This window comes from Carcharodon carcharias, chromosome 31 (genome assembly GCF_017639515.1).
Source record: "Carcharodon carcharias isolate sCarCar2 chromosome 31, sCarCar2.pri, whole genome shotgun sequence".
NCBI lineage: Eukaryota > Metazoa > Chordata > Chondrichthyes > Lamniformes > Lamnidae > Carcharodon > Carcharodon carcharias.
The window spans coordinates 15,379,729-15,391,847 of NC_054497.1; the positions used below are offsets into that span (position 1 = coordinate 15,379,729).

The 12,119-nt window shown below is 48.8% G+C and overlaps 1 protein-coding gene across 2 annotated transcripts; it reads left to right on the forward strand.

Moving 5' to 3' along the window:
* The first annotated feature begins 5,410 nt into the window (after positions 1-5,410).
* On the forward strand, positions 5,411-11,849 carry LOC121271743 (matrix Gla protein). Of its 2 annotated transcripts, none has more exons than XM_041177956.1 (4): positions 5,411-5,566; positions 8,836-8,865; positions 9,573-9,642; positions 11,226-11,849. In XM_041177956.1, the coding sequence occupies exons 1-4, from the start codon at positions 5,512-5,514 to the stop codon at positions 11,428-11,430; spliced, it is 360 nt and encodes a 119-aa protein (XP_041033890.1). In that variant the 5' UTR covers positions 5,411-5,511; the 3' UTR covers positions 11,431-11,849. The 2 variants fall into 2 exon arrangements, with proteins under 2 accessions (XP_041033890.1, XP_041033889.1); XM_041177955.1 differs by having other exon boundaries at positions 5,416-5,566; positions 11,223-11,845.
* The last annotated feature ends 270 nt before the right edge of the window (positions 11,850-12,119 follow it).

A 12,119-nucleotide genomic window follows, 5' to 3' on the forward strand; every position in this document is an offset into this window, starting at 1 on the left:
TGATGAGAGCCTGGGAAAAGAATAGCAGAAAGAAACCAAAAGGAATATTTACAGTATTGAGTTTTCATTTCAGTAATTTCTAGTGTGAAACCCACTCTACGGGAGGATGTGTCAAATATACAAGTGTGTCCGAGGGATGTTGACAGTTTCATAAGGGTCACCTTCACCCTCCAAGCCCTCCTCAAAAGCCCCCTGTCCCTGTAACCTCCTCGTGTCCCACAACCCCCCACCCACCCCTAAATCTCTGTACTCCCCCAATTCTGGCTTCTTGAGCATCCCCGATTTAAATCGCTCCACCATTGTGTCTTCAGTTGTCTGGGCCCCAAGCTCTGAAATTCCTTCCCTTTCGCTCTTTCTTTCTGTAAGACACAAAATGAAACCAACCGCTTTGAGCAAGTTTTGGTGGCTCAGTGCTAAATTTTGACAGTCACCCGGGTGAAGCGGCTCGAGATGTTTTAATACACCTCAGGCGCTATATAAATGCAAGTTGTCGTTAAAGATTTAAAAGCAATTTTTTTAACAGAGAAAAAAGGTCAGGATCTAAATTGGGGATTGGCGTTCAGACTGGATGGAAAAGCGGTTCTTTAGACTGGTTAAATAAATACTTGTCCCTCCGTGCGATTGTGCAATGACAAAGCTTTTTCCTTCAGCAAATTGGAAGAACCACAAATGGATTTTTGCATCATTTGGGTGGACAGAGAAAAAAAAACTTTGTTTCAGGCACAACATTTCCTCCACGGTGTGTGGGACAAACAGGAGATGGGAAAGGGATTTATCATCAAAAGGATTTGTTTGTACAGTTTCCAGTGATTGTCAGAGGAAGTCATTCAACAAGCTTTAGCAGCCAGCCAGATAAGGCAGTGCTAATGAGTGTAGAACATGCTTTAAAGTGACAGGTATCTGCACAGTTTTGAAAGGGAACAGTAAGGGCATTTTACCGATGTTCTTTCCATTCATTCAGTGCTAATGTTACTTTTCTAATCTCACTCTGTCTCAGTGCGAGTCCCCCTCACCCCTGGAACAAAAGGTTGTGGGTTTAAACCCCACTGGAGGACTTCAGCCCTCGATCCATCCTGACACAGCAGTGTCGCGCTGAGGAAGTGCTGCACTGTCAGAACTGCTGCTTTTAGGAAGGGATGTTTCATCGAGGCTCCGTCTATTTGTTCAGTTCAGTGCCAAAGATCCTGTAGAACTATTGAAAGAGAAGTGGAGTTCCAGCTGACATTCCTGTCTTGGCATTCACTCCCCTCCCTCACCACCGCCCCCTCACCCCTCTCCCTCACTTCCCCTCCCTCACCCCTCCCCCTCAGCCCTCTCTCTCAACCCTCTTCCTCATTCCCCTCTCTCACCTCCCTCCCTCACCCCTCTCCCTCACCCCTCTCCCTCAGCCCTCTCTCTCAACCCTCTCTCTCACTCCCCTCTCTCACCTCCCTTCCTCACCCCTCTCCCTCAACCCTCTCCCTCATTCCCTCCCTCACCCCCTCCCCCACCTCCCTCCCTCACCCTCCTCCCTCACCTCCCTCCCTCACCCCTCTCCCTCAACCCTCTCCCTCATCCCCCTCCCTCACTCCCCACCCTCAGCAACACCCCCCCTCCCCCTCCCCCTCCACCACCACCCCCCCCCCACCCCCCGCCCCTCGTCCCCTCACCCTTGACACCAATACACTTGACATTCCCAGCAGTCTGACTGTACAATGCTGAGGACCCAGTTCCTGGTTTGATTTTCTCCTCCCTATCCAGTGGGGGTCACCATGGATTTTTCCATCCCAGCTTAGATCAGCTAATGGACTGTCAATGTGAGTCTGTGATCAAAACAAAAACAGAATTACCTGGAAAAACTCAGCAGGTCTGGCAGCATCGGCGGAGAAGAAAAAGAGTTGACGTTTCGAGTCCTCATGACCCTTCGACAGAACTAGGTGAATCCAAGGAAGGGGTGAAATATAAGCTGGTTTAAGGTGTGTGGGTGTGGGGGGGGGGGTGGGGGTGGGGGGGGGTGGTGGTGGGTTGGGTGGGGGGAGAGAAGTGGAAGGGGGGGTGTGGTTGTAGGGGCAAGCAAGCAGTGATAGAAGCAGATCATCAAAAGATGTCACAGACAACAGAACAAAAGAACACATAGGTGTTGAAGTTGGTGATATTATCTAAACGAATGTGCTAATTAAGAATGATGGTAGGGCACTCAAGGTATAGCTCTAGTGGGGGTGTGGGGATCATAAAAGATTTAAAAATATTTTAAAATAAGTGGGAAAATATTTTTAAATCTTTTATGCTCCCCCCACCCCCACTAGAGCTATACCTTGAGTGCCCTAACATCCATCCTTAATTAGCACATTCATTTAGATAATATCACCAACTTCAACACCTATGTGTTCTTTTGTTCTGTTGTCTGTGACATCTTTTGATGATCTGCTTCTATCACTGCTTGCTTGTCCCTCCAACCACACCACCCCCCTCCACTTCTCTCCCCCCACCCAACACACCCCCCCCCACCCCCCGCACCCCCCCCCTCCCCCCCCCCCCCCCCCCCCCCCCACACCCCCACACCCACACACCTTAAACCAGCTTATATTTCACCCCTTCCTTGGATTCACCTAGTTCTGTCGAAGGGTCATGAGGACTCGAAACGTCAACTCTTTTCTTCTCCGCCGATGCTGCCAGACCTGCTGAGTTTTTCCAGGTAATTCTGTTTTTGTTTTGGCTTTCCAGCATCCACAGTTTTTTGTTTTTACTTTTGAGTCTGTGATCAGCTCGTTCTGTCTGGGTCTGTCAGCAACGCTAAACACATTCTCTGGCCATTTAACGCTTTGTTGTTTTTGGGATCTTGTTGTGCTCACTTTGGCTGCCGCCTCTCCCTACATTACACTACATTTCAAAAAGTCTTTAAGTGACCAAAAGGGCTCCAGGAAAACCTGTTACGGGAGTGAGATCAGGAATTAGGGATTGCACTCTGACAGACGTCTGTGATAATATCATGGACAGCTTTGTTCTCTGCTCTGTCACTGACTGTGAATTTCCAGACATGATAGCTTTTGATTCAGAATCTCAGTTTTAACATTAGGACACAAAAAACAGGAGCAGAGCCAGGAGTAGGTCACTCAGCCCCTCGAGCCTGCTCTGCCATTCAGTACTATCATGGCTGATCTTCTGCCTCAACTTCACTTTCTTGCCCACTCCCCATATCCCTCACTTCCCTCAGAGACCAAAAATCTGTCTATCCCCAGCCTTAAATGTATTCAACAATGGAGCATCCACAGCCCTCTCGGGCAGAGAAGATTCACAGCCTTTTGAGAGAAGAAATTTCTCCTCATCTCAGTCCTAAATGATCAGCCCCTTACCCTGAGACTGTGGCCCCGAGTTTTAGACCCCCCGACCAGCAGAGACAAGCTCTCAGCTTTCAGTTTCACACTCGCTGCTTATTGAGAAGCTGAACTGTAAGGACACGGACTCATTTCACTCTGTGTCCCACACTCCTTCTCGAGCCCTCCCCCCAACCCTCGCCAGGTAAACAGAGAAGTGCCTGATTGTGGAGCTTGTTCCCAAGTCCCAGGGGTGAGAGACCAGTATTTAACCCACAGCATCCTCCTGTTCCCCTACATTGAGCTATTTCAGGATGCCGGGGAATGCTTTGCCATTTGGAGAAAATTACTGCCTGCTCAGTTCATGAGCTGATAATAGGCAAGCCTAGGGTACAGAGCCAAGAAATGAATGTAGGAATGTTTATTTAGTTTGGGAACGATATCTGATGAGAATTTGCGGTGAAGATTTTTAAAGATGTTTTCAAATAGTTTGGGATTAGAGAACATTTTAAAATGAATCAGCTTAAAGGGACAGTGTGTGTGAAACAGAATCATCTGACTTTGAACGCCAGGCATTCATCATTAACCAGCTGGACAGAGTTGCTGACTCTGTCCAAATTGTCCAATTTGTACACAGCAAGCTTGCACAAATAGCAATAACCAGATAATCTGTTTTTAGGGGTTGTTTGAGGAGTGAATATTGTCCAGAACACCGGGGAGAAACCAGGGAGATCTCCCCTAAACTTCTTCAAAATGGCAGCCATCCACCTCAGAGGGCAGAAGGGGCTCAGTTTCACAGTTAGGTGGTCCAGCGAGAGAATCCTCTCACCTCTGGATCAGGGGGTTGTGAGACAAACACAAAATCTGGGCCTATACTTCAATGCATATGGAGAATCTGCACTGTCGGAGGGTCAGTACTGAGGGGGTGCTGCACTGTCAGAGGATCAGTACTGAGGGAGTTCTACACTGTCGGAGAGTCAGTATTGAGGCAGTGCTGCACTGTCAGAGGGTCAGTACTGAGGGAGTGCTGTACTGTCGGAGGAACAGTACTGAGAGAGCGCTGCACTGTTGGAAGATCAGTACTGAGGGTGTACTGCAAGATTGGAGGATCAGTACTAAGGGAGTGCTGAATTTCCAGAGGGTCAGTACTGAGGGAGTACTGCACTGTCAGAGGGTCAGTACTGAGGGAGTGCTGCACTGTCGGAGGGTCAGTGCTGAGGGAGTGCTGAACTCTTGGAGGGTCAGTACTGAGGGAGTGCTGTACTGTCAGAGGGTCAGTACTGAGGGAGTGCTGCACTGTTGGAAGGTCAGTACTGAGGATGTGCTGCACTGTTAAAGCGATGTTAAACCAAAGGCCCATCTACCCTGTCCGGTGTTTATGAGTGATCCCATGGCCACGATTTGAACCAAGATCAGGAAAGATCCCCCGGTGTCCTGGCCCATGTTTATTACTCAATGTATATCATGAAAACAGATTCTCTGGTCAGTCACTCAGTGCTGTTTATGGGATCTTGCTGTGCACAAATGTCTGTTGTGTTTTCTACCTTGCGATAATTCAAAAATACTTCATTGCCTTGAAAGCGCTTGGGGTTGCCCTGCGGTTATTATGAAGGGTGTTCGAGAAATGCAATTTCTTTCTATTTACTTGCCTGATATGGATTCTCTCTGCAAAATGTTCAAATATTATTGTTTCCCCAATTCCCCAGCTGGCCTCACCTCCCCCTCCACCACCCCCCACTTCCACCACCCCTGGCCGCACCAACCCCTCTCGCCCACTGAATTTGGTGATATCCATCAGCTGTGAGTGTGACATTCTTCATTTCAGTGCAGGAATCACAAATGTTTGAAGGAATTAACATCCTCCCCTCCCTCCTTTCCTTGTGCCCAATCCAAATATTTCACCCACTTAAACCCACACCCCTCGCTATTCTGTCAATTCAGGACTTCACGTTAGCTGAAAAAATGCTTCCCTGAAAAAAAGGAATTTCAAAGAGAGGCCAGTTTGGCAGGAGCTGCCGATTTCATAATAGTTCCTCTGTCCTCTGTGACCTTTTGCCAAACTACCCACACCCATCATCATCACTTCGTCAGAACTCATTTCACTGTGTAAATAAACCGCCTCTTATAATTGTCTCCCAAAGCCAGCTTTCCTTAGACACACACACACACACACACTCGCTGATCTTGGTGGAGGAACGGAGACCAGTTCTGAAGCAAGATGAGGACTCTGATTCTACTCAGCGTCTGTGCACTGGCAGCTGTCTGCACAGCAGGTAGGAAGAGCTCGACAACAGTTTAGTAACTTTCTTCAAATCCGCAACCACCCCCTCACCCCCATAAAAAAAATTAAGGAGATTTCATTCAGCAAACTCTCTGGATTGAAAACTAGATGTCGAGGGGAAGATATTAATCGGAATTTTTTAACGCAAATTCTTAGTTAACGCACAAAATTAGGGTTTAAATGCTGAGTTTACATGGGCTGCATGAACGCTGACTGGGTAACACTCACCTCTGAGTGAGAAGGCTGTGTGCTCACTCGCATTCCAGGGATTTAAACACGTCCCTGGATGTCAGCATCATCCAGGCTGACACTTCAACCCAGTACTGAGGGAGTGCTGCGCAGTCAGGGGTGGGGTGCAGTCCTGGGGCCGTGCTGCACTGTCAGAGGGTCAGTACTGAGGGAGTGCTGCACTGTCGGAGGGTCAGTACTGAGGGAGCGCCACGCTATCAGAGGGTCAGTATTGAGGGAGTGCTGCACTGTCAGAGGGTCAGTACTGAGGGAGTGCTGCACTGTCGGAGGGTCAGTACTGAGGGAGCGCCACGCTATCAGAGGGTCAGTATTGAGGGAGTGCTGCACTGTCGGAGTGTCAGTACTGAGGGAGCGCTGCACTGTCAGAGGGTCAGTACTGAGGGAGTGCTGCACTGTCGGAGGGTCAGTACTGAGGGAGCGCCACGTTATCAGAGGGTCAGTATTGAGGGAGCGCTGCACTGTCAGAGGGTCAATTCTGAGGGAGCGCTGCAATGTCAGAGGGTCAATTCTGAGGGAGCGCTGCACTGTCAGAGGGTCAGTATTGAGGGGGTGCTGCACTGCTGGAGGGTTAGTACTGAGGGAGTGCTGCACTGTCGGAGGGTCAGTGCTGAGGGAGTGCTGCAGTGTCAGTACTGAGGGATTGCTGCACTGTCGGTGGGGCAGTACTGAGGGAGTGCTGCACTGTCAGAGGGTCAGTACTGAGGGAATGCTACACTGTCAGAGGGTCAGTACTGAGGGAAGGCTGTACTTACAAAGGGTCAGTACTGAGGGAGTGCTGCACTGTCAGAGGGTCAGTACTGAGGGAGTGCTGCACTGTCAGAGGGTCAGTACCGAGGGAGTGCTGTACTTTCAGAGGGTCAGTACTGAGGGAGTGCTGCACTGTCAGATGGACAGTACTGAGGGAAAGCTGTACTTACAGAGGGTCAGTAATGAGGCAGTGCTGCACTTTCAGAGGGTCAGTACTGAGGGAATGCTGCATTGTAAGCGTTGCCATCTTTTGGATGCGATGCAAAGCCTAGGCTCCTCTTGCATCTCCGGTGGATGTAATCGTTTCCATAGTCACTGTGACTGAGAGCCAGTGTCCTGCTCAATATTTATCTCTGAAAGATTATCACTAAAACAGACCATCCTTCGCCAGGGACAAAGGGCAAGTCAGCTCCCTCTCCTCAACCCTCCACTTCCTCCCTACCCCGCTGTCAGATTACAGACAAACGCTGATTATTTGCTGTCTGCTACTTTTGCAGGTGTGAGCTGTAGCAATCTGAAAATTAAGGAGGAGCAGCATTAGTTTAATTAGTTAGAGCTGCTACTTTCTTGGTTAGTTACTTACATGTCGCAGTAATTTCCAAATTTACAAGCAACAGATTGTATAAATTACAGTGGAGAGTGTCCCATGTTGTGGAGGTGGTGGTTTGGCCAGGAACCAGTTCCAGAATATCACACACTCAGGGCACTGGGGAAACTGCACAGAGAGTTGTGGGCGGATGGAGATGCTACCACGCCGTCAAAGTGAGCCGAGACATCTGGAAATGGCAGAAAGGCTTTGCGAGATCTTCATGAACAGTGAGGGGTCTGCTTCAAGTCCATGAACGCTGAGGAGTGCCTGTAAATACAGTCCCTCATTTATTCAGCAATGGCCCGCTCATTCAGCGGATTCTCCGAGTTATGAGGCTGAATTCAATGGGACGGACATGGGGAGAATTCCAGAATTTAACTCCACCCGGAGATTCCTAAATTCAATTAATCCCCTATCAGCTGATTGATATTGCCTGGCCAAGAATACCTACCTGCTGGGAGACAATGTCCTCTGTACTGTGTGTAATTAACGAGGCTTACACAGAGAACAGGGGAATCCTCCCCTCTGTAATTAGAGACAGATCCAAAGGGAAGAATGGCAAGGCCTGTGGATCGCATACAGACACCTCCCTCTCTCACCCCCCAAAGTGCTACATGACCCTCAAAGTTCAGGCAAATCACAGAATTGTTACAGCACAGAAGGAGGCCATTCAGCCCATCGTGTCTGCAGCAGCTCTTCAAAGGAGAAATTCACTTGGTGTCATTCTCCCGCTTTCTCCCCATAACCCTGCATACTCTTCCTTTCCAGATAACCGCCTCATTCCCTTTTAAGTCCTTCAATTGAACCTGTCTCCACCACACTCTCAGGCAGTACATTCCGAACCTTACCACTTGCTGCGTGAAAATGATTTATCTCATATTACTTTTGCTGATTTCATTCTCCAGCAGTATCATTCACTTGCTGCTTTGTCTAATTGTTTGAATGGTGTGGGAAGTTTGGAAAACCGCTGCTCAAAGCACTGAATCAGACCAATCGGAGTATTTGTTTAGGAGGGTTAGTAAGTTAATTGGAGTCAGATGATGCAAATCACGATCGTTAGTGAGTGATTTCAGGAGGAGGGCAGGAGAGTGTGACACAGAGAGATACAATCTCAATGGGTTAGGGTAATGAGAAGTTATAATTATGGGTTATGGTTATAATGTTATATGTTTATAACGTGACCCAGGCAAGTGTAAGATATGACCTTGTTGATGTTAGTAATGGACGAGACTAAACATGAGCATGGCAAGCTTCCTCTCTGAGATATTTTAACCCACAGTTTCTGTCCAGCTCTCTTGAGTCCAGCCTGATTCAATGTAGAATAAAACTTCTAGTATTTACACTCGCAACACACTCCAGCAATTAGAGAACTCCAGTGTATGGATTTGTCATTTGATTAAAAGGAATGTGGCAGCCAGGAGAGGGTGAAATGTCTGAATGCACATTCCTGGCAGTATCTCTGAACAAAATGCCAGCCCATACCACACACTTCTTATCTCAATCCCAGCATGAACACACACACTGCTTATCTCAATCCCAGTGTTTATAGCAGTTTTAATAGTTAAGATATTTCATTTTGACTGGTTAAGGATTTTCAGTTTTACCAGTTACAGTTTGCTGGTTTTACTAGTTAAGCTTTGTTGATTTTGCTAACTATGGCTTTTTTCTCATTGCAGATTCCTCAGAGTCCAATGAAATAGATGACGGTAGGTGGGACATTCTAAAGAGCTTCTTTGTGACATGATGGTTAATGTTGCACAAATATTTAATGTAGTCCATTAATGACAGTGGGGCTCACACTCTGACAGTGGCACTGGAACATTGACAGTGGCTGACACTGGCACTGTCATTGGGGGACTGACACTGTAGGAGTGACACTGGGAGACTGACACTGGGACAGTCACACTGGGGGAATGACATGAGGGGTGACACTGAGGGGTGACACTGGGGGAGTGACTCTGGGAGACTGACACCGGGGAACTGACACTGGGGGAGAGATAATGGGGGACTGACGCTGCAGGACTGACTGTAGGAGTGACGCTGGGACAGTCATACTGGGACAGTGACACGGGGAGTGACACTAGGGGAGAGACACTGGAACAGTGACACTGGGGAATTGACATCGGGAGATTGACACTGGGGGGACTGACATTGGGAGATTGACACTGGAAGACTGACACTGGGGGAGTGACACTGGGAGACTGACACTAGGGGAGTGACACTTGGTGACTGACAATACGGGAGTCACACTGGGGGAGTCACACTGGAACAGTGACACTGGGGGATTGACATTGGGAGATTGACATTGGAAGACTGACACTGGGAGACTGACACTGGATGACTGACACTGGGGGAGTGACACTGAATTGTAAAAATTCTGATGGATTATCTTCACTCGTTTCCATTTCCTTAGTTCTGTTCCTCGGAAGGAGAGATGCAAATGCCTTTATGAGACATCCAAGACCTCTCAATCATTGGGACAGGTTTGTAAAATTTTTAGAATTTTGTCATGATCTAAGGCCAAACTGCTTCTCAAATGTTACTTTCTAACTTTCCTACCTTGGGACCAGAACAAGGTTAGAAACAAGAAAGAAAGGGGGCTGAGAGGTGATCTGATAAACTGGATATTTGATAAATGATTAAAGCGTTCAGCAGGTTAAGGGGGGGCTGGTTAATTCAGTTGACCAGATGGTTAGTGTGCGTTTAAGAATGACACCAACAGTGTGGATTCAATTCCTGTTCCGGCTGAGCTAGACTGGGGACCCGTCTCCTTGCCCTGCCCCAGTCTGGATGTGGAGAGGTGGCCCTCAAGCTAGATAACCAACTCTCTCTCTCTAATAGAGAGAGAGAGAGAGATGCCTACAGTCCCTCCTGGAACATACCTAGTTATCTACCTACCTCACTAGGGTAAATGTAATGTTTATACTTGCAGGAGAATCCAAAGCTAGGGGCCATAAATATAAAACAGTCACTAATAAATCCACTAGGGAATTCAGAAAAAACTTCTTTACCCAGAGGGTGATGAGAATGTGGGACTTGCTACACAGGGAGAGTTTGAAGTGAATTTAATACATTTAAAAGAATTAAAGCATATGGCAATCGACAGGAAAGTGGATGTGAGGTAGGGGATCAGCTATGATTTTGTTGAATGGTGGAGCATGCTTGAGGGGCCGACTGATACTGGGGGAACTGACACTGGGGGAGTGACACTGGGGGACTGACACTGGGGGAACTGACACTGGGGGACTGACACTGTGGGAACTGACACTGGGGAATTGACACTGGGGGAGTGACACTGAAGGACTGACATTGGGGGAGTGACATTGGGGGAGTGACACTGAGGGAGTGACACTGAGGGACTGACACTGGGGGAGTGACACTGGGGGACTGACACTGGGGAATGACACTGTGGGACTGACACTGGGGAATGACACTGGGGGACTGACACTGGGGAAACTGATACTGGGGAAGTGACACTGAGGGACTGATACTGGGGGACTGACACTGGGGAAACTGACACTGGGGAAGGGACACTGAAGGACTGACACTGGGGGAGTGACACTGGGGGACTGACACTGGGGGAGTGACACTGGGGGACTGACACTGGGGGAACTGACACTGGGGGAACTGACACTGGCGGAGTGACATTGGGGGACTGACACTGGGGGAACTGACACAGGGGGAGTGACACTGGGGAACTGACACTGGGGGAGTGACAGTGGGGGAGTGATACTGGGGGACTGACACTGGAGGAACTGACACTGGCGGAGTGACACTGAGGGAGTGACACTGGGGGAACTGACACTGGGGAAGAGATACTGGGAGACTGACACGTTCTTATGTTCTCCAGGGGAGGTTATATAAGTACATGAGGGAGAAAGGGTTAGAAAAATATGTTGACAGGCGAGATGAAGTAGAGAGGAGGCTGTTCATGTGGAGCATAAACACAGGAGTGGACCATTTGGGAAAAGTGGCCGGTGTCTGTGCAGTCAACGCTGTAATTCTCTGCAAAATATTATTTTTTTAATGAAAAGAGCTGATTATTTCTGATATATTCTGGCAGCAGGGACCGATACAAGTCTCCACGTGAGAGGACGAGGGAGAAGTGTGAAGAGTACCGACCATGTGAGCGTCTGGCAAGGCAGGTGGGGCTCAAACGGGCCTATGGGAAATATTTTGGCAACAAGAGACAGCGCCCGATTGGCTATGGGAGATCGAGGCCCAGGAGACACCGAGCCAGTCGCTACAGGAACCATCATTACAGATACTAGGCAGTGCTGCCATGGAAACGATAGCCAAAACACACAGTTAAAATAAAATCTGCAATTAGCAGGATAATGTTACCTGGGATAAGTTTCAGGAAAGCCCACAGCAACTGAACGCAAGAGGCCCAGCTTAAATCATCTCCTCCGGGCTCCAAACCTGACTGGATTCATGAGAATCTGTTTGCCCTGCCTGAACCTCCTTACCCTGCACACGCTGACTGGCACTGGGTTACACTCTCATTTGGCCTTACACCAGGAGACAAGTGGCTTCATGTCTGATCTTAAAGAGACCTCCAACCCGACACTGAGGCTAAATTCATCTCCATCACTCACCAACCCGAATTTACCAGATTGACATGGGAGCTGACACCCACCCACCACCCCCCCACCCCCCAATCCTTCATCCCACACACCCACCCCCAAAACACCAACCACCTACACCCCTCAAACCTAACCTCACTTCCACCCCAACCCCCATCCCCAACACCCCTAAACCCCATCACCCCACTCCCCCGCCTCTATCGAACCCCAACGATCCCCAAACCCTCTCACCCCACAATCCACCCCAAAACCCCACCCACACCTTGCAGATTTAAGACATGACTACAGGTCCCAAATGGCAACATAGCACAGGAGGAGGTCAGGGTGGAAGCTGTCGAGATAGAGTTCAGCTCTCACTGAGAGTGAGTGTGTTA